The following is a 23,127-nucleotide window of genomic DNA, read 5'->3' as shown; positions in this document are numbered from 1 at the left end:
AAAGAGGTGCCATTACTGAATTACAGAGCCTCCTTTATAGCTTCAGTGTACAGCACTGGACCACAGCACTAAACTTTTTAAATGCCACCTCATAACATCCAGGATGGAAAGAAACCACTGTCAGAAAGTAGAATTAGATTCCTGGTTTGGCATGTGTTTTCCTTCCTGTTGCAGAATGAGGTGCAGTGTCAATATAGTCCAGAGGACTTTGTTTTCATTCCTCTTGTGGTCATGATACAGGGAATTCCCCTAAATCTGTCTGAAATACACCATGGAGTATCCCACTCATGCCAACCTGTTAGGGGCCCTATAAACAGCTAGCACAGAGTAATGATCCGCAAAGGACAAAATGTCACAGTGAGTTTGTATCCACTAAGTGTGTAGAGAATCAGCAGGAGAAAAGATGATACTATTGCAAATGGAGGCCCCAAAGTAAGTGGCAAATTGTTCCTGTCCCTTATTCAATTGCATGGGGGTAGGGAGAGCACAAGGTGACCATCTGCCTATATGCATCCCAAGCACAAAGGTTAGGGACATGCGTAAGTCGCTGCTTTTGGGGGAACACAGGGATTGCACCACAAAGGCATACATTGCTCCATCAAGGATGATAAAGTGGGGTACTGCCCCCTGCACATCCCATCCTCACTGAACCACAAAGCTGGTTGGTTGTAGGAGAGGACAGCACGCTGAGGAGGCAGCATCTCTCCCTGTGTTTATAGCTGTGCAGCTTCCTCTGCCCCCAACATAATTTGGCCCTACATAAATAAAAGACATGAGGGCCCAAATCTGCATTCCATTCTGGCCCTTTATCCGCTCCAGGGAATGTAGCTAGGGGAGGGAGTGTGGGTGAAATGCTGTTGCCTTCCATCAGCTCCTGGTGTAGAGTAGCATAAATTCTGCTGAGGGTTGGCTGATAGTACAAATAGCCACTTTGCAGCCACCGTCACACCTTCCCCTCTTCCTGCAACAAACACAGCTCAGGTAGCACAGAGAGCCAGGCTCAGAATATGGCCTGAAAGAAAATGAGGTGGTGGAGAGATTAAAATGGAACTCTCAGTATTGAGAGAGTAGAAAGGAAGGGTGGTCCAGTGGCTAGGCCATAAGCTTCAGCCTTTGGAGACCTGTGTTCAAATCTCTCCTCTGGTACAGGCTCCCCCCGTGACGTCAGGCATGTCTCTCCATCCCTTCATTCTCCATGTGTGAAACGGGAGTAATAGTATCTCACATGGATGTTGTGAGGATAAATACACTACAGATCGTGAGGTGCTCCGATACCATGGCAATGAGGCCCGTGTAAGAATCTAGATAGACAGATCTCATATATCTCTGAGCCCAAGGGTTTAGCTAAGCGAAAAGTGTTTCACAGCGAAAAAAATGAAATTGGGAGCTGTATTACCAATTAGTATAACTAAGCTTCCATATTTACATTCCAGTTGGGCATGAGATCCTTGCACGTTCAAAATAACATGGTAGATTACTGGTGTTTATAATTGATTGTTGGTGCTATTCCTGAGACATTCTTAGATATTTCAGTCAGAAGAATGAACAGGTCTGGCATTCATTCTCACCAGACTTTGTTACAATGTTTGTCTCTCAGTTTTTGAAACAGCAGAAAAACATGTTCAACTTATTTAAACAACACAAGAGAAATTAAGGCCGTTAGAACACATCATCAACAAATGAAGATGAAAAAGAGTTGTTGGGTTTTTATAAATAAGATTGTTGCTGTGAGGCCCTTTTTGAAATTCTGCATTCCAAATTCAGAGACATGTCGACAGTTTATTCTAGTGTAGGAAAACATCATCAGGGCAACAAGGAAGCTAGTCACTGTCTAGTCACCTGCCAGCAAAGACTAAAAAGGCTGGTACTGCCTTGCCGAGTTGACACTAATTATTTCAGTATACACAGAGCTTTGGGATTCGTGTTAATTCTCAAGTCTGTCTTTAGCTCAGACGCATTCTACTGTGTGAACTCAGCAGAGCACAATTATTTGTCCATTCCCTCATAATCTGTCCCCACACTCACATGCCAATTATGTAAACTGATCCAAATACCTGCTCCTCAGAGAAACCCCTCTTGGAAACTGCAAACCAATTACAAATTTTTTTAAAAAAATGTATATACTTCCCGATAGCTAGCATCTGCTAGGCCTATTCTAAAGACACATATTTCTGAGTATTTTCTTTATTTAATACTGCCTCCTGTCATTGGTTGAGGGAAAAGCATCTCTGGTGTTAAAGTAGAAGGGACCCTATTGGAAATATTGTCCTTTATGAATGGTTTACTAAGGGTAACTTCAACAGCACCTACTTTATCCTAAAAAGAAAAGGAGTACTTGTGGCACCTTAGAGACTAACCAATTTATTTGAGCATAAGCTTTTGTGAGCTACAGCTCACTTCATCGGATGCATCCGATGAAGTGAGCTGTAGCTCACAAAAGTTTATGCTCAAATAAATTGGTTAGTCTCTAAGGTGCCACAAGTCCTCCTTTTCTTTTTGCGAATACAAACTAACACGGCTGCTACTCTGAAACCTGTACTTTATCCTAAAACATAGTGGAAGTGCATCCAAGAACCACACTATGATGCTGTTTCCCTATTCATCACTTGCTAGAGTTAGTGCTCTTGCAAATGTATCCCAGTAGTGATCGGCAAAGTACTGATGCTACAGTAGTGGTGGTGTTTTTGAGTAAAGGCTTACAAAACCATGACCATGTCAAGTCCTAAGGCTGATCACTGTAGTTACCTGGATCAGTGTTAGCATTGGTTCAAAATTTTCTCACTTTGAATTTTTTTGATCGGAAATGGGCTAAATATTCTGAAAAATTAGCTCATCTCTAAGGTTTGTACTAAACATTTTTTCCAAATTTCTCTCAAATACGTCAAACATCAGTGAGGTCAGTGGGCATTTTGGGTGCACAAGGAATACAGCATCACAGCCAAGCTCAGTATCCACCCAGCATTAAGACCCAGATTTTAAAAGGGTAAACTATTTTTAGGCACTATTTGCATCATCCAAATTTGCACTCGTATTTTTTGTGCCAGCAGTGACTTTCAGGTGCAAATCCAACTCACTGTGCACCTGTAAATCAAGTAGTGTGATGTCTAAATAATTTAATTTGCCCCCCACAATTAATTGTAATCTTTCCCTATATATCTTATTCCATGCAGCATCCCACAGTGGGGAATATTAAATAAACCGATCAATGTAACTTTTCTGGCATGAGTAAAATTATTGTGCTACTCATCAATAATGTGTAAATATATTCTGTGGCCCCAGTCCAACAAGGCACTTAAGCATTTGCTTAACTTTTTGCATGTAATTAGTCCCACTGAAGTCAGTGAGGCTGCTTATGTGCTTAAAGTTAAGCCTTCTTAAGAAGGCCTGATATATACATTATAGAATATAGCCGGATGCACAAGATAACAAAGCTCTTTGCTTTGTTCTCAGAACTCGCACACTTTCCAGGCTCTGATAATTTTTCTACAATTTGATTTTTTGCAGTGAGGATGGCAAAAAGATTGAGAGTCTGGGGAAACTATCATTTTTGTCTCCACAAACATCCACATATGGCCCCTCTGAGATTTTAATGAGAATTTGTAAAGCTCAGGTATGATTCCACCTACTTCACCAATGGCAATGGCATTTTCTGTTTTTTAAAAACAAAAAAAAGGCCAATGTTTGCCGGGAGGAAAATCAGTAATTTTCCTAAATTGGCCAAATGCAAAATTCTTCAGTCTTTATCTCAGCTACCTTTTGTCTTTATAAAAATCTGCAATAAAACAAAATACCCCTGCACAAAACCTTGAGAACTGCCACACGCACTGAAAAAGAAAATGGTTTACAGGCTGCAAAATATTACATACACATGCACCTTCACTGAAGGCATATGTGTAATTCAAAATCAATTTCTGTTTAAAAAATGTTATTTTATGTACAGAATGAAGGATCTGTGATAGTGAACCCTTTCAACACCAGAGCAGAAGAATTGTCTAGGTAGTCAGGACAGCCAGCTTACTTCCACAAAACCAGATACTAAAAGTTATTGGTACTCTCTTAAAGCTAATGAGCAGGTTAACATGGTACAGTGGAGTTAAAACACCCCTGAGGAGTTTTGTTATTTTTTTTTTTGTTTTCCCAGTAGATTATATTTACTCAAAAATTGCAGATTTCTTTATCCAAGATGCTCATAAAGCTTTCTGCAATTGGTATAATGAAGACAATACATTCTGGACAGCAGTTTGATTTGGTAATGACAGTTCCATACATTATTGAAAATGAAGTGGCAGCAAAGATGCCAATAAAGTCTATTATGCTTCTGTGATGCAGAAATGTTTACTTCATTTTAACAACAATAATTTTTACAGCGACGCATGAATGTTCCACGCAAGCAAGAGTCACTGTGGCAATAGTCCCAAGTGGTGATTAATTTTTTTCCTTTTTTTTCCCACTTGGAAAAAACTAACTGCATTTTGCTTTCCTTTTCCTCAAAAACAGCAAAAAGGGAAGAAAAATTCATCTACAGATCTTGCACCGCAACCGAGTGACACTTTAATACCATGGCGCCAGCCCCAGAATTCTAATGGGCTGAGAAGGCAAAAGAGAGACTGGGTCATCCCACCAATCAATGTGCCAGAAAACTCAAGAGGGCCCTTCCCTCAGCAGTTGGTTAGGGTAAGTGCAACTATTGAAATAATAATAATAATAAATAATGTGGTTGTTCTGGTGCAATAACAGGTGCACTCCAAGTCTGTAGCATGGGAGATCGGGCATCAAACACAGCGTCATTTCTCTCTCTTCCTGAGCCAATGTCTGTCCTGGAGGTAAAGCACTTACGATACAAGTCTTCCCTCCCCTCAAATCCAACTCAGATGGAGTTTAATCACCTCCTTCTAGCTAATCCTGGGGGGAGATGTTGGCTCCACTCTCCAAAATGGCAGGTTGCCAACCCTCTCAACTGGATGATGACTGCAGGTGTGAAGCCAGGAATGGTGACTCCTAAGTATGAAAGGGTGTTACATCCTGAGCATCCTTTCTCAACTATCAGTCAGAGTCAGGATCCAGATGTGCGTTTGCATGCCTGAGAAGGGTATTGATGTACAAAGCTATATGAAATCCTTCATTAACTAGCTCCTACACTGCATGTTGCTCATTTCTTCCCTTACTATGGTGTTCGTAGAGATCAGCTAGCCCCATGGGACATTATGCTGACATTTGGATGACAAAAATATGGACTACAGGATGCATTTGATTGCTGTTGATAAATGTAGCAAAATTATAAATACATGTGACTGTTTGTTTTATGAGCCATGATTTTGGTTTCCGGAAAGGAAAAATACTAGCTGTCAAAAAAAAATGTAAATAAAATGAAGACTCACTGACTGATATTTTATAATTCTTCCTTTAGAAGAAAATTGTGACATAATTGCAGAATTTAAGAACTAATTTTGAAAAAGCAGTGGTGTGTAATTTACATCCCTTGTCAGGAAATTCATCCCGCTCTTCTTGAAACAATGCTTGCCGAGCCCTTTCCTGGATTAAAATGAATTGCTGTCATTACCTGTTCCACACTGATTAGCTGAGACTTTGCATGATAGTTGGGAAGAAAGAGTAGTTTGCTCAATCTCACAGGAGTATCAGGAAACTTGATAAGTCATACAATGTCGGAAAGAAGCACATTTACAACCCACCAAATACCAGGTGCTGCAATTGTGATGTTGACACAATATCTCTGCAAGGAGCACAGAGGTGATTTGGGACAGAATATTATCGACAGTCAGATACTTTAATGCCTGATTTTGTTTTCAAAAAAGAGGCTTGAATTTCATTCACTTCGTTGCACACTTATGCAGATACTGTCACACTGCAGTTATTGTGATGTGGGGTGAAAAATAATACTCAAGGATTGGATTTATGTAGCCATACGTATGTGCAATTGTATTTATTTCACATGTGACGGTAGGTGCAGACTGCATTTAGAGCATAGGCCTCTCTTTGTGCAAATCAGGTCCATGATGTACAACACAGTATTGTGGACCAAACTGTGCCTGTCAACTGCTGAGGGGCATGAATGGGGGAAGGGTGCAAGAAGCCTTCCCTGGCATTTAGAATCTGGGCACACTCTGGCCTTTTAATATGTTGTCATATTGATTGTAATTTGAGTTGCCCAAATGAATTAAAGGGAGAATAACTCAAAAGCCTCACTAAGCAAAATGGATAGTTTGGGTTACTTCTGAATGCCTGTCAGTATTTAAGCACTACACAGCAAGCAGGCTAATTGCAATAAGAGGTCCCCCCACGTTGACTTCTTTATGAGTTTTGGCTGAAGAGTGACAAGAGACTTTGGCTCCAGCTTATTAAACCTTAGCATATGTTAGTGTTATCAGGTTACCTACTGCAGATGTGTAGGTTAATGGCTAATATCTCCCACATACTTGTTGTCATGGTCTGGAGATAAGATTGTAGAACTCAGAATGTGAAGTCATGTTTACAAATAGGGAAGGCAATTGTTATCTTTTATATAAGTATGGAGGAGTAAATATTCACACCTTAAAGAAACACTAGCTTTGGGGAAAAACAGCTAGACACAGCAAACATGTTCTTAAATTGTTAAAGAAAGAAACCCCCTCATGGCTTCAAGATCTGCTGTGCAGACAGTAGTACAAAAATAAAAATAAAATAAAATAAATGAAATCAAAATTTGGACATGGAGGGGAGGAAATGATTTAAAATACTGTGATTTTTTTTCTGCCTCGTGAAGTGCAGAAGGAATTATAATGGAGGGGAAAGTCACAGCCTTGCACAAATAACAGCTTGATTGAACATGAGACTGCCTGATGTTTCTGGTTTTTGTGTTTGATATTTGATGGTGTTTGGTCTCATCTGCGGCATCCAGTCCCTCGACCCATTTGATAGCCCCTATAAGTGGGGGTTGAGTGAAGTGAACGGTAGCATGTGTTAAAGGTTCACCAGTTAGACTCTGCCCTTTAACTGGTGAGAATAGGACAACCCCATGTTTTCAAAGACCAGAACCGTGTGCTTATTTCAATCCACATAATCTTCAGATTGCCCTAAGGCATTCTGCTGTCTAATAAAGCTAGGTGAACAGTTCTGGTCTGATTTCAAACACTCCTGCTGATTGGGTGTTGGGTTTTCTGTTCCCATCTGTTCACACCGTAGAGCAGAAAGAGCACATGAAGAAATACAGCATTGAGCTAACATGTGGAAAAAAAGTGCGTGTCAGAGAATGCGATCAGTTTTGTAAAGCTTTCAAAACTAGCAGTAGTTCCTAGACCCTGCACTTCCCTTTGGTCTAGAGAGTGCTGTCTGAGCTTACATTTTAGATGCAAGTATAGCTAATGAAAAGTTGTCCATCCATTATGATATCTATGAGTAGTCTTGTATATCCAAGATGAGGTGTTGAATAATATGAAAACCTGAACATTAAGACCCAACCTACTAGATGTACGTTTTATCCCACTGCTTGCTGGATTCTGTTTGCATTTTTATAGGTTAGACTAATTTGAAATGCATAGGCAAATCTTTCGTGTTCCCTCCTAATCCTGCTTGCTATTGTGAAGGGGAAAATTCCATTTTATGGAAGTTGATTAGTTACTTGTCACTATTTTTAGCAAGGCTGTGCCTGAATGAAGTTTAAATCATAGCAAGGTGAATACAGCTTGATGGGAGCCATGTAAGGCTGCATTACGAGCTATCTGGTTCAGTTGGTATCAGCTGTAATTCTCTACTCGTTAAAGTATTTCATTCTGGCAAAATGAAAAAATAAAATAAAAAAGAACCGCATCCCCCCAAACTTCTACAATGTTATTCCTGGGGAGGGCTGGAGGAGGGAATAGAATTCTTTCTGGTAACTACAGGGTTTGGTTTTGTTTCTTTCAAAGGAACATCAAGTCTGTTCATATGTGTCAACTGCTAGAAGTTTGATTGTGTTTAGGTCGAGAGGAATACAATAAAAGAGAGAACAAATGTCTGTTTGGGTTTGGCTGCTTAGAAAACATTAGCAGTACAGAAGCAAATTGTAAGCTAGATCTTTAGCTGGTGTAAATCCATATAGTTCATTGATCTGATCCTGTGTGAATAAAATTTGCAGATGTTAAGGCCAGAATAGACCACCAGGACTAATGCATCATAGCCCATAGAATTTCAACTGGTCCTTCCTGCAATGAAGGGAATCATCCTTCCATTCTATGTAAGCGAACACTATTGAACCCAATAACGGGGGCTGGAAGTAGAGCATATCTGTTTGAAAGCATCCAGTCTCAATTTAACAACTCCAGATGATGATGAATTTACCACATCTCTTGGTAATCTGTTCCAGTTGTTAAATACAATCACTGTTTAAGCTGGATCTTATTTCCAATTTGATTGTTTCTAATTTCAGCTTCTAGCCATTGCATCTTACTATCTAGTTTGTCACCCTAAAGAACCCCCATAATATTAACTACTTCTTTTTGTGTAGGTACTTGCAGACCACAATTCATTCAAAATTCTAGCCCATGTCATTCACTGTTTGCGCACTGCAATAACATGCAAGAAAACTGAATACAGTTCCTAGTTACGGTCTTTTGCGCATTGGCCAACAAGGAGTGAGTAAACCCTAGTACTAGGAGAGTACAGTCGTGGAATATGAATATTCCTCCTATTGTACAGGAAGGGACTGTCATTTGACAGAATTTGAACTTATTGGTATCACATGAGATTGATGAAGTACTCTCTAGCCCACATTACTAACCAAAGATTATATTAAATAACGTAGCTCACGAAAGCTTATGCTCTAATAAATTGGTTAGTCTCTAAGGTGCCACAAGTACTCCTTTTCTTTTTGCGAATACAGACTAACACGGCTGTTACTCTGAAACCTGTCCTTCTACTAGGGATAAAGATTTTTAAATCAGCAAACCCAGATAACTTGCACCCAAGAGTTCTAAAAGAGCTGGCTAAGGGAGATTTGTGGACCACTGATGTTCATTTTTAATAAACCTTGGAATACCAAGGAAATTCCAGAAGAATGGAAGAGTGCTAATGTTGTGCCAAAATTCAAAATGGGCAAGTGGGACGACCCAGGCAGCTATAGACTGGTTAGTCTGACAACAGTATTGGACAGAATAATGGAAAAGCTGATATGAGATTCAATTAATAGAGAATTAATTATATTCCTATCCTTTAATATATGGTCAACATGGTTTTATGAAAAATAGCTCTTGTCAAACAAACAGGATTTGATTCTTTGATTAGATGACAAATTAAAGGTAACTGCATAGATGTAATATGGACATTTAGCTTAGTATTGCACAACATTCTGATTAAAAAATTAGCGCAATACAGTATCAATAAAGGAACCTATTAAATGGATTAAGAACTGGCTAGCTGACAGAACTCAATAAAGTAGTTGTCAACAGGGAAACATAATAGAATGGGGGTGTTTCTAGTGGGGTTCTGCAGGGAGTGTTACTAGGCCTGACAATATTCAACATTTTCATCAATGATCTGAAAATCACTGCCGATGAAATTTGCAGGTGACACAAAGATTAGTGGAATGGTAAATAATTATGAGGACAGGGTACAGAGTAGCAGCCGTGTTAGTCTGTATCCGCAAAAAGGAAAGGAGTACTTGTGGCACCTTAGAGACTAACAAATTTATTTGAGCACTTATTTATATGCTCAAATAAATTTGTTAGTCTCTAAGGTGCCACAAGTACTCCTTTTCTTTTTGAGGACAGGGTAGTTATACAGAGCGATCTGGATCAATTGGTAAGTTGAGTCCACTCAAACCAAATGCATTGCAAGTCAGCCAAATGCAAAGTTATACATCTTGGAACAAGGAATGCAGATAGTACGCACAGAATGGGGCATGGGTGGGGGGCTGTATCCTGGAAAGTAATGACTCTGAAAAGGCTCTAAGGGTCATTGTGGACAAGCAGCTCAGCATGCACAATGTGGTGCTGTGGCAAAAAGAGCTAATGTGATCCTTGGCCGTATAAACAGGAGAGAAGGGCGTAGGAGTAGGGAGATGGTTTTACCGCTGTATATGGCATGAGTGAAACTGATACTGGAGTACTGCGTGCAGTTCTGGTGTACACATTTTTTTAAAAAAAGTTGAAAATTGTAGTGTGTGCAGAAAAAAGCCAGAAACATTATTTGAGGGCTGGAGAAATGCCTTACAAGGAGAGATGTAAAGAGCTCATTCTGTTTCATTTATCAAAAAGAAGATTGAGAGGTGGCTAGATATGTGTGTATACCTTCATGGGGAGGAAACACTGGGTATTAGAGGGCTCTTTAATGCAGCAGAGAAAGGCATAACAAGAACCAGTGTCTGGAAGCTGAAGTTCAAATTAGAAACAAGGTACACATAAGAGTGCATCATAAAGAAAGCAGAACTCCTCCAGAGCCCTCCAAATCCACAATCATTTTTATACAGAGCCCTGTATCTTTCCCTTATTAGAACCCTGCCCACGGTTAACTCTGCATTAAAGAGCCCTTTAATATCCAGTGTTTCAAGATCCAGGCTGTATTCACTGTATATGTTGGATAAAGAATGAGGCAGCGCTGCATAGTGAAATGGCCTGCAGACCAAGTCGCACTTTCCTCATATGCTTCAGTTTTTGCATGCTCAAATAAATTTGTTAGTCTCTAAGGTGCCGCAAGTACTTCTGTTCTTTTTGCGGATACAGACTAACACGGCTGCTGCTCTGAAACCAGTTTTTGCATGGTGTGTCATGAAACAGGTTGGCCTTTGTAGCACCAAACCTCATTTCCTGTAGAGTGTCTGGTGTATAGTGAGCAAGGCTGGGGGTTTCTAGAAGATGATTGATGTACTGAACGGAGACCCATGAGATTTGGGTTGTACTCCTGCCTCTGACGCACGCTTCCTGCATGACCTACCACAAGTCACCAAAGCTTGTTTAGGGGCCTGAATATGGATTTAGGAGCACATTTAAAAATAAACATGTATCGGTATTAACATTATTAACGTACATCAGCTTTCCATAGACGTATTATTAACTCTTATTCATAAGCTGGACAGTTACCTTTACAAGACCCATTTGTGTCTGGGCAGCCTCTAATCTTTGGTGCATTTATTTTGTAGATGACTATTTATGAAAATCTTGGCTTTCCTCTCCATGCTTTGCTTCCCCCTCTGTCATAGGGATCATTCTTCCCTCTCTCGCAGGGATGCTGTGAGGATAAATTCTTTAGTGTTTGTGAGGGGCTTGGATGCTATGGCAATGGGAGCAGTAGCAAAACCTGTAAAGAAAAGAACTCTCTATTCTGAACAGTCTGTGGATGATGTGCAGTAAATGAGGCATGGGGCCACACGCTGAACAATGAGGAGAAAGTATTAAACAGTTGCCACGTTCCCTGAGTGCTCTCTCTCTCTTGTGCCCTGAATGAGGCCTATGGAAAAAAATAGTTACTGTGTAATAAAAGACTGTCTTATGATGTATGTGCACAAGGGGGTAGAATTAAGATGCCCGTTTCTGGGGTTCAATTGAACTACATACACTGTAGATATATTAAAGCTCACCTTTGTGCTCCCTTGATCCTGTTGCTCCTGTTTGACAGCCCAGTCCCCTTGTTTCAGGGGAAACATCTGCTGCAAAGAGTCCAACAGACCACAAACGCACCTGGGGTCTGGTGTGGCACAGAGGTCTCCTGACGTCACCCTCATTTATCCGCTACACCCGCAGCAGAGCGGGTGGTGTTAGAGCTTATGTGTCATGTCCATGCCACCTCAACAACTGCCTGTATTGGGGTGATCCTCCAGGGTGTAAGATCCTGATTTTAGGCTTTAAATTAACTCTAACTCCAGATTCCACCAGTATTTGTGGTGGAAAGTAGTTGTACCACACCCAAGAATCTGCCCTAGTTTGGGCAGACAACATTAACATTGTCATTTCCCCTGCCTACGCTTCACTTTACACCCTACACCTTCTTGTGAAGAAGTTTCTTTATTGTACAGAATTCCTAATAGAATTCCTAATAGACCCTGTATTAGCTAGGTTTCTTACCACTGTGAAATTGACTATTCGGAATCCATTAACTTCTAGCTGTAAGACGGAGACACAAGACCTAGCATTTGTCTGCAGTCAAGAGAAGGTTTTTTTGAACAGAGGCCTAGGAAGGGCTTCCCAAAGGGAGGGTATTGATGGTCTCAGTCAAGACCCAGTACTTTCTTGCTACTATTTGCCAGCCATGAAGAAACATGGATCCACCTCTCAGGTTGCAGCCAGGAACTACCCCCAGCACTTCTGTAATCTCAGCGAGTGTCACCAGCTGAAACTCATGCCTTTGGCCACTCCAGTCTCTGTTGTGGAGTCTACAGGCAGCCAGCTCAGTCCAGACCTGATAGACCTTCTCATGAAAATTCCTTAGAGTGAGAAGAACTTGACTTCATCACTGACTTATGACAGACTGACTGGGTGAGGAGGAGGCCAGGGCCATTTTCACACCATGCCTACACACAGTCTGGCTGGAGATGGAGGGAAGCATGTGCTGCACCTTCCTAAAGCATAGTGCAATAGAGTTTATTCCCAAGGAGCTCCAGCAGGCATCTTCCTGTGTTGCAATGTCTCTCCTGCTGCTGTGATAGCGGTGGTGCAGAGCCTAACCGTCTGCTGCTCGGGGCTCAGCCTTCCTGGCACCAGCCAGCCCAAAGTATACAGAAAAAGATTAACAGCAGCAGGATTTCAGGTTTGTTAAGCACAGGCAGCCATAGACTCGAGCTGTGGTGTGGGATTGTACCATGCACGTTTTGTTAGCAGCCTAGGACCCTCCATACCCTGACTGAATGAAGAGAGAGAAATGATTCAACATACTGCTCTTCTTTTGACATGTCCATTCAAAACTCCTGTAACTCCTTGGGGTTTAGCGAGCATGGCCCCTTTAAATCTTTTTCCTATTGGGGAGGGGGAGCAGTGAGAGAAAGGAGGGAAACTTGGGGGTGTGGCTCTGGAGCTGGGGGAGAGAAGGGCTGCAGCAGGGAGGCCCTGGACAAAGTGAAGGAGAGGGAACCTGCCTGAAGCCTGGGAGGCCGATCGGGGATACCCCGGGACAGGAGCCAGGAGGAGCACTGTGCCAGGGAGGAATTGCCCGAGAAGGACAGGCCGGAGCTGGACCCAGTATCGCTGCTGCCCAGAGCTGCATGGGGCTTGTGACTCTGCAATGGGAATAAGGAGGGAGGCTGCTAGCTAGTTAAGTGGGGAGGTGGTCGCTCTATGTGGCTTTACAGAGGACGGCAGAAGAGGGCACCAGAGGGGTTGTTGGGGAAAGTTCACTGGCGCTGAAGACGACCAGGAGCACCCAAGACTCAGCACTGGACTGGAACTTTGCTCAGTACCCCTGAACTCTGTGTGCAGACACATTGCTCAGTGTCTGCCCTTTCAGACTGTGCTACCGCTGGGCCTGTGGGGCCTTGGTTTGAATGCAACCCTGTTCTACTGCTCCCCCTACATTTCCCCTTGTTGTTTTTTCTCCTCTCATCCCTCTGTAAATAAATATCTCCCTTTGTTATATCCATTGTACTTTTCCTGTGGGTAGGTGTGTTCACTCTGGGGGGTTTGGAACAGGTGCCCCTGGGGTGGAAGGAATTTTTCCTGCTGCATTCCTGAGCGTGCCATCTCTTGGCCAGAGCTGCCTGCAGAGCAGACTCCACCTTGGCCATGAGGGCACTAAAGTTACACTCCTTATAAAAAACCAAAAAGACCAAAAAAACCCAAAAAGAGAGTAGGTTCCTAAATATGCACCATAATATATATTCATAAAACTACAATATGTTCCTCCATTTGCATTCTCCCCAGAGTACAAAGACTAGATGTCATTTTAAATTTCCCATCATTTCACAGATCAGCTGGTGCAACGCAGCATAGCTCCATTTAAATTGATGGAGCTACACTGATTTACACCACATGGGAATTGGAATCTGGGCCGAAGAAAGCAGAAGCCCAGTGTTTGGGTGGGCATTACATGTACATATGCGCAGTGGTAGAGATTGAAAAGTGCAACTACAGCATAAATGCTCCATTTGAAATTTTCTTGGAACAGCATTCAAGCCTATACTGTAATTATATATATTGTATTTCCTTGTATTCAGACCTTTGGGGAATTTATATTGTCCTTGCTAACGCCAGAGGAACTGGAAGAAAGCAGTCATTTAATGATTCAGCTGTCTTGGGCTCTATGATTTAATCAATCATATGAAAGAAATTTTTAGACCCTTTGTGTTTAGAGTTCTCTAGTCTGAGCAGAGAATGTTCCCTTTTTGAATTGCTTTAATAGCTGTATTTATGCAGCTGAAAGTTCCTTAAGAAATGAAAGTAAAATCAAATTGCTGAGAATGCCTAGATAATTTATTGGAGAATATTCAATTAGAATATATTAATATTTTAGATTTCCATCATTAATTTAATATTCAGAGATTTAATTTAGTCGTTGAATTGCTGTGGTGCCATGCGGGGGTGAGTTGTTAGGCTGAGTGCTTAAAACACCTGCCACAAATGGGTGACTCAGTTTGATTCCCAAGAGTACAAATGCTTTTCCACTGACACAAGTCTTGCGGCAGAAACCTAGTCACTAAATCTTTCTGGGGCCCTGAATTTTCCATAATTGCAGAATGGAATAATATCTTCAAGGAGAAATACATGCACTATCTTATTTATTTGTGGATCAAAGTTTAGTCTGGGGAAAAGATAAATGAGGTGAGGTTCCAAATTTGACTATGTATGACTGCAGAATTTTATTTTTCCTATTCTAATTAATATTAAGGTAGCATCTAGGAACCCTGCTCTCAGATCAGGGCTCTGATGTGCTAGGCATTGTACAGACAAATTGGGAAATAAGACAGTCATTACCCAAGAGAGCTTACATTGGTGTCCCAACAAAATTTAACCTACATCATTTTTGTGTCTGCAAATGACTTGTTGGCACATATATATCCATTTGCATGACTAACAACCAGCTTGTTGGTGCAAATCCAGTAATACGCCATGCAAGGACCAATATATGTGCCTGAAACTCATTGCCAAGGCAAACTATGGGCCTAAATGTTGCAAGCGCAAATAATGCCATGCAGGAAAGGGGCAGGGCACTGAAAATGTGGGCTTCATTTACAAAGTGCTTTATAACCCACTAATGATCCTCAGCGAAACTGGGGTTGGGGGGTATAGACTGGTATGCCATCCCCACACCGCGCACTCTTGCTGGCTGAAAATTATCCTAAAGAGTTGGACATTGGAGCCGTACTATCAAGCTTTTTGTCTGTTTTATTGGGGGTGGAGATCCACTCCAGGGGCAGATCTTCCCCCCGTCTCCATAAATAACAACTGTTATCCTTGTTTTGTAGATGAGGAAACTGAGGCAGAAAGATTGAATGATTTGTTCAAGGCCACAGACACAGTGATTGTCAAGGCCAGGATGAGAACTCTTGAGTATTGGCTCCCAGTTCTATGCTCAGCTTCCTAGATCACATCCATCTCATGATGGCTTTGTTTATTATTAAGCACTCTGAGAACTTTGGATAAGAGTAACCCTATATTCTGGGTTTATAATTAGTATATCCAGCTATTTATCTCATTCTGTTTTGAAGTTGACTGCTAGATCTGTCTATCTGCTCCTCTAATGCAGAAGGGTGGCATTCTCTGAGAGGTCAAAGCTATCCATTCAGCATGATCAATGACTAAGTGCCCAGTGCTCATTCCTTGATTATTCTGAACTGATTCATACACTCCCACCCTGCCTGCTAGATCCAGTTCCAGATGAGTTCACCCTGAAAAATGGAAAAGTGGGAAGAGCTGAAAGATAAATACTCCTCCCTCAAGAAAATCATATCAGGCTTATTGTAAAGAGTTTATCAATCACTCTGAGAAGCAATTGGATGTAGTAGTCCATAGCACATATTGCAACATATCATTATATTCCCCATCTTTTTAAGAAAGCGAGACAAGTCTAATAATCATTCAGTACAGCTGTCATTATGTGTAGAGACAAAGACAGGAAGGCATAGTCAGTGCTAATGTGCATTGCTCATAAAAGCTATTCAAACTGTATAAAGTCAAAGTGTAGAGAGGGAGGGTAGGTTAATTCGATAAGACAAAGGATTTTGTTTTGCTGATGTGTTGCCAAATAATAAATAAATAAAAAGGCCGAGACACAAGATGAGGCAAAGAACTCTCAATCTGTCCCTTTGTTGGAATAATTCATTTCTTGACACCGCTCACCCACTTTGGTAGCAGGTTGCTGTGGAATTAGATTTCTTTGCTGACTTGAAATGTATTCTTAAAGAAACGGTGGAACCTGAAAGAAGGTGCAGTTATAACCTCGACGGCAAGACTGTTTCTGAAATGTGCTGTTTTGTGTCTGTATAGCTTAGGGAAAGCAGAAGAGACCACCCACCCTTTTTCTATTACATCTTTTTCTTCTTTCTAATCTGTATTGCTGACGAATTTCAGATGTCAGCTTTTAGGATTCAAAGAACTTACTCTTGGGTTAATTTTAAGCCTTTGCTTCTGTAGTTAATTGTTTTATTTTTAGCAGTTGAGATTTTCAGTTGTGAAAGTGTAAATCCTTTTGCAGCCTTTCCTAATACAGGCTGGTTGAGGTTTGTAAGCCATGTGGTTAGATGATGGGCCACTGAAGTGTGGCTGTCTAGCATTTGCCATGGTTTGATTAAAAACTCTGGCTTGGTCTACACTAGCAACTTATGTAAGTAGAACTCTGTCACTCACAGATACGGAAAATCCTAACCCGGTGTAGACTGGGCAATGTCAAGGGGAAGGCTTCTCCCGATGACGTAGCTACCACCTCTCGGTAGGTATTGCCTTCACAAGTGCTACAGTGTCATTGTAGACAAGCCCTCACTCTTTTTGCAGTTTGTTCTTGATGAAAGTTCCCGTGGGACAGCTGATCACCTTTTTGATTAAATTTGGTATTTGGTCACGTCATCTACTTGAGACACTTTACACGCACACACTGAATAATCAGGCAACTGATTATGTTAAGGGACACATTTGTGGCCAACCTCAAGGCAACTGGGGCATGATCCTGCACAGTGCTAAACATGCTGGTCATGAGTCAGCAACGCATTTAAACACCTGCTTAACTTTCATCCCCTACGAAGTCCCATTGACTCCTCCAGGACAACTCCGGGGCTGAAAGTTAACCATGTGTTAAATGCTTTGCTCGATCAAGCCAATGTGGTCAGCACTATGGCAGGATTGAGCTCTTCACAAGCACATTCTAATAACTTGCCCATGTATTTTAAGGATTTAGGGACCATGTTGCCAAATTTACACATGCAAAGGGATGTTTGCGTACACAATGTAAACGTGCACTCGCTTTAGGAAGTGCCTTTAGTTTCATTTCCAAAAAATGGACACACAAAATCAGAAGCCAGCAATGAAAATTTGGCCCTAAGGCTGTGACTTTTGCCCCTAAAGTTAGGAAAAGCTAAGTTTAGAATGTTGCCATTAACCTATAGAAGCTTGTGCTTGGTTTGTGTATGTTTATCAGCATGTTGATGGAATCCCCATTTCTGGAGATCCTTGTAATACTGTCACAGGGTGAGCTGGCCCTTTAAGAAGGTTGGGGTTCAGACTCAGCTGTGTCAGGTTTAGCCCACCTCCACAGGTGTAGGGGATGAAAATACAAGGTTCATGTCATCAGGAGCATGCGACTAAGAACCAGGCCTGCGGGGGGATAAAAGGGCAGCCTGTGGTCATTCAGGAGAAAGACTCCATGAAAAGCAAACTGGAGAATGTGTCCATGCTTCATTATAGTGTGGAAAGACTAATGAGGAGGCCTATGTTGTGTAACTCTTCATAGCTCCTAGCTAGAAGTCCTGGGGGGAACCTAGCTAGGAATCTAGCTAGAAGGCCTATAGGGAGCAAGAACCAACTAGGAAGGCTGGAAGGGAGTGAGAAGAAATTCCTGTCCCTACTGAGACTAAGAACCCTCCGTGAAGGATGTTGAGCCTGCTCAGAGGTTGGGTGGAAGATTTTGTGATGTTGTGAACTCTCGTAATAAACCAGACTCCTGAACAGAGAAGTTAATAAGGACGCACCCTCCCATTAGAATTTGATTAACTGGGAAAAAAGACAAAACTAAGGCAGCGACCAAAGCCAGAGTGGTTAAGCCCTGCTACAAATACCTAAAATCAGCTCTGTCCAGAGTCACTGCAGACAACAACTGCCACACTCAGCCAAACTCTAATGATATATTTTACATAACATTGCATTTTAGCAAACTTTCACTTAACTATCATGTGGAGCTTATTCCCTCCCCCAACCCCTTTGTTTCCTAAAGCTTTGTGTGTAAGTCTGTGATCTATAGTGATGATGTGATGAGACCTTGTATCCCAAATTTCAGCCTGCAGTAAGTTTTTGTGGATGAGTTATGAACCCCTGAAACTGAAGGGTTATGATGGAAATACTGACAGACTTTAACTACAGTGATGCCAGCAGGCATCATTGTAATAATTCCAATCCCGTAGTTCTTTAGCTGTCTATAAAAGGGAATCTGTTTTTTAGTCTTGATATCCATTTTTTTTTAAATCAAAACGTTTAATGGCCTTAAGATGCATTTGAATCTGCATTCAGTTCTATAATGCTTTCAGGCTTTTTTGCAATTCACTTATTTGTATGATTTGGGCTTCAAGGCTTCATAAGCTGTAACATTTATTTAAACAAAAAAGCTAATTTTATTTTCAGAATGTGTGGGGTGATTAAAAATAATAAAGCAGGAAGAAATGCGTGGTCTCATTGTTTGCCCCTGAGAAATACAGTCAGGCATTGCATTTCTGAAAAGATTTGATTGCAGGGCAAGATTATGCCTTTTGCCCATAGGGAATAGTTTCTTATTCTCTTAGTAGTTCCAATGAGCCACTCACAAAGTAAGGTACTACTTGATTTGAGTAAGGTGGCACAATCTTCTGGCTCATACAAAACCAAATGGATCTTCATTTGGCATTCACAGTCACAGTAGTCTTAGAGCTAAAAATGCAGCTCACCTAGATGTCCATCCTCAGAATGTGACGTATCTGTGAATACTTAGGGTCATACCTGCAAGAATATGGTCCGGTTGCTATATTTGCAAATCACTCCTGAAAGTTCAGCATGTAAAAGCCACTACTTCTGGTTACATCACTGCCTATCCCGAATTGACAATCATTCTCATAATTTTATTGGTAAAAGAGCTCATAGGTGAGTGAGTACAAGAATTTAAGAGAAGCTATGATGCTTACCAGACTGGGGTAAAGTAGATGGACAAAGTAATTGCTTCACCCACATGTCCCCATACAATCCTACTTGGAAGTTCCTGTAGTTGGGAAAAAATCTGTTCGGCTATCTTATATTTGAAGCATGGTGATTTACGGTGAAAGGATGATACAATTTACCTATTGGTAATAGCATTCACCAGTGTCTAACAAAAAAAAATTATTTCCAGGGTAGAAGACTCAGACAACATCAGAACATAAATCATTTACTGCAGGCTATAATAGTTTTTTACGCATTTGACAGCAAAGAATTGAGAAGTAAGGTGCCTGCTTTCTTTCAGTGATGGAAAATATATTCTAATGTCTCTGTGAAAAAATATTGCAAGAAAACATTCAGATTCAGCTTGATGGCAAAAAGCGCTATTGGGTAGCATCTGTTTTTGCAGAAAAGCTCCCATTACAGAGGAACTTAAACATCAGAGCAAACGTTACAACAACTGTCTAGGTTTACCAAATATTTTGCACCCAGCATTATGTTTGTGGTGCAGTTTTCTGTACATTAAAGAAAAAGGCAATTTGGAATTTATGAAACAGCTGCTGGGCCTTTGGAGCATACAGGGGACAGAATAACACTATATATATTTCTGAAGTTATTAAAGGGAAATAATTTCTCCATTATTCCCTTTGAATTGCATCTCATACAGTATCTGCAAGCATTAGAGAGAATATTTTCTTTTCACTTTTTGATTAGACATGAATTCAAAATTTAACATTAGGAGATAGCATGCTATTAGGAAATCAGCCACTTCCTTCTCCCTCTCTATCCATCCAGTTGTTAAACGGCACCCCCTTTTTACCTCTTGTTCCTAATGAGACTTCCTCCTTCTCCCCATGATTCTTTATTTAAGCAAACTTGCTCTTGATTAATCAGTAATTAGAGAAGGAGTCACACTGATTTTGAGCCTCTAGTATCCCACTTTTCAAGTGAAATTCAAAACTAAAATCTAAAGGCAAGACAGGTTATCAATATTACACCATCTCTAAGCATATGATTGTGCCATCACGGCCGAGTCAGATCAGGCAATATATAGGCTCAAATCTATCTCATCTAATGTGTTATTATACCATATAACACTCATAATTCTCCCACAGCCTCTCTTGTTTTCACTGCTGCCTTGTTCTCTACCAATAAGCATTCAATATTTCTGTTGGTGTCTTAGTGCATCCTTACCCTAGCTGACTAAAAGAACAGGTACTGTTTCACTTCACTGTGTGTATGCTGAGCCGTTAGGACCTGATCCAAAGCCAATGAGCTTCCACCAGTTTCAGCTTAGGGTCAGACCCTTGTATTCTAACGTTATTATAATGTCAGATAATTATGGACTTACTGTGCAGTGGTGTGAGGGAAAAAGTCAGTGCAGGTGTTCAGCTTAATGGGGTATTCATGGGATAGTGGGTATTCATAAGTACAGAGCACAGAGTGAGTATGTTGATGAGGGGAAAGAACAAATGTTGAGTGCTATAATAGGAAACTGAAGTCAGGGAAACTTTATTTTCCTGGCACAAATACACTCTAGGATCTCGAGGAGTTAATCAAGATCTGAGTGTGTTTTCTGGGCCAGGTTAATGAGTGTTCTCACTTACAATTCATCATCTTCTCCACTGTGATCCTTCACTGAAGTTCTGCTTGTGCTGGCACCTTCAAATCACTTCTCAGGCAGCGAACTGTTCTCATAAAGGTGGTAATGCTGGAACAGGTTCATCAAAGGGAGCTGCTAATTGCCCACAACAGATTTTTCATTTCACTTTTTTTTTTCCCCTGAGATAAGAGACTTGACAGATTATTTAAAATATGCACAAATACTATAATGACTGGATTTCGGATGCTGGTAAACTGACCTACTGAAGACTCCCAGGCATGGAGGCTATTCAGGTCAACCATTTAGTTGTATGGACTGCTCGTAATACTAGCTTGAGGTTATGTCATGGGAAAGCCCATACCCAGACACCTCAGAACAGCCAGTGTAAAACACTTACTTCTGCTGTCCTGTTTCTCCTCTCTTTCTAAATAAAAATCATTTCATCTTCTTGAAGCTATTCATTATCTTGAAGATACCATGAATGAGGGATTTTGGGGCAAGATGGGACATGTGAGAAGAAGGATGGACCCATGGTTAGGGCACTAGCCTGAGGCTCGAGAGACATGGGTTTATGTCCCTGCTGCACCGCAGATTTCCTGTGTGCGACCTTGGGCAAGACACTTAGCCTCTCTGTGTCTCACTTCCCCATGTCTAACAATGAGGATAGTAATGCTGTCCTCCCTCACAGGGGTGTTGGGAGGAAAAATACAAAAAAGATCGTGAGGAGCCTAGATACTGTGGTAATGGAGACCACATCCGTACCTTAGCTAGCCAGAACACCAGGGGGAAAGGGACATTGCTTAGTCCTGATCTTTAGCCAGCATAGATTTCCTTATGATCTCTTGGCTAGAGTTTTAAAGGCATTTACCCATCTAAAGGTGCAGATAGATGCCAAGTGGGTGCTGTTCAAAATCCCATTAGGCACTGAAATACTTTGAAAGGTCCAGCTCTGTGTGGCTTCGGGTCATCTTTCCTACCTTCTCTCCTTATGTGAGAGGAGAGGAAATTGGCCCTTAGCATTTAAAATGAAATCCAGGACCAGCTTTTCTTGACATTTTTGTTGTCAGATTTTAAAATTTCAGAAGGTCTTTTAAAAAAAAGAAAAAAAGAAAGAAAGAAAATATATCACATCCAGACACAAAGCAAGAGTGAATCCTGGCCTAAAGACTCCCTCCCCCCTACCCTGGATCATACTTCCTGAGGATACTTCCCCATCATTTGTCATGGAGCTAGTGTCTATTCTCCCAATCCATCCTGAAATATTGAATACGAAAGGAGAAGGATTCAAACACAAACCTCTCAAAAGTAATAACGGTCGCACACAAGAAAACGCCACGCGGCGTCCGCACATTGGTTTCCTTTGCTACCCCCCATCCTTCGGTCCTGACACAGAGAACAAAATCAGTATGTAAAACCTGCCAAGTGGCAAGTCCATAGAGCATGGGAGGAGTAAGGGGAATGCAAGAATGTCAGTACGGTTATGATGGGTTCATGCAGCTAGAGTTGAAAGCAAGACAGTGCTGTCAATGCTCCCAAGCTAAGCATCTAGGGGGTGGGCAGAACTTCATGCCATTGCAAAACCAATTGCTTTCTACTTTAAACAAAAGGCTTGTGACTCTCTTATTCCACTGACACCAGGTTCTGTCTTTTCTCCAGCAAGGGATTTTACATTGATTTTCCACCCCACCTCTACCCCTCTGTAACTTAGTATCTACATGACAGTGATGTGTCTAGCTGCAGCTTTCCTTTTGTTCACTGTTAATGGGCATGCATCACTGGGAAAAGATCTATTTTCACTTCAATTGTTTCATCCAGGGAGTGGGACTGATTTATTTTATTTATTTATTTTAGGCTGTCTCCATATGTTCCAGTTGTTTCAAGAGCTCTCCCTTGCCTCCAATAAAACTACAGGCATAACAGTTTCTCTCTTTCTCCCATGAGTGAGGGCTCTTTTCCACTCATTCCTGAGATAAGTTTCCTGTATATGTTGTTTTTAAAATACAGGAGAAATCATATATATTTGGAGGGTTGCAGGGAGAGTTTGTAGAAGTCAGTCTTTGTGTAAAACTATTTGGGGCCTGATCTAATGCCTGTTGGAGTCAATGGAAAATTGTCCCCTTGTCGAGGACAGAATATGTCCCTTTGGCTCTAGTTACGTTACAAAACGAGCTATGATCTGAATCAGGTTTGAAGAACCGTTCTTGCAATACTGGTCTCCAGTTTATCCAGGCCTTCAAAACGGCTCCTTGAAAATGAATTCAG

General features: G+C 41.2%; 1 protein-coding gene across 4 annotated transcripts in view; it reads left to right on the top strand.

The window, feature by feature from the left end:
• The window catches only part of CDH4 (cadherin 4), a 673,109-nt gene that overhangs the window by 438,559 nt on the left and 211,423 nt on the right, over positions 1 to 23,127 (top strand). For all 4 annotated transcript variants that reach the window (XM_073309188.1, XM_073309187.1, XM_073309190.1 and 1 more), the window contains one exon: positions 4,498 to 4,674. In XM_073309188.1, the coding sequence (XP_073165289.1) occupies positions 4,498 to 4,674 (177 nt within the window). The remainder of the gene's footprint in view (positions 1 to 4,497; positions 4,675 to 23,127) is intronic.

The sequence above is a fragment of the Lepidochelys kempii genome, chromosome 13 (assembly GCF_965140265.1).
Source record: "Lepidochelys kempii isolate rLepKem1 chromosome 13, rLepKem1.hap2, whole genome shotgun sequence".
Classification (NCBI taxonomy): domain Eukaryota; kingdom Metazoa; phylum Chordata; order Testudines; family Cheloniidae; genus Lepidochelys; species Lepidochelys kempii.
Note: the sequence above shows the minus strand (reverse complement) of the source record. Positions and strands in the feature narration are given on the sequence as shown.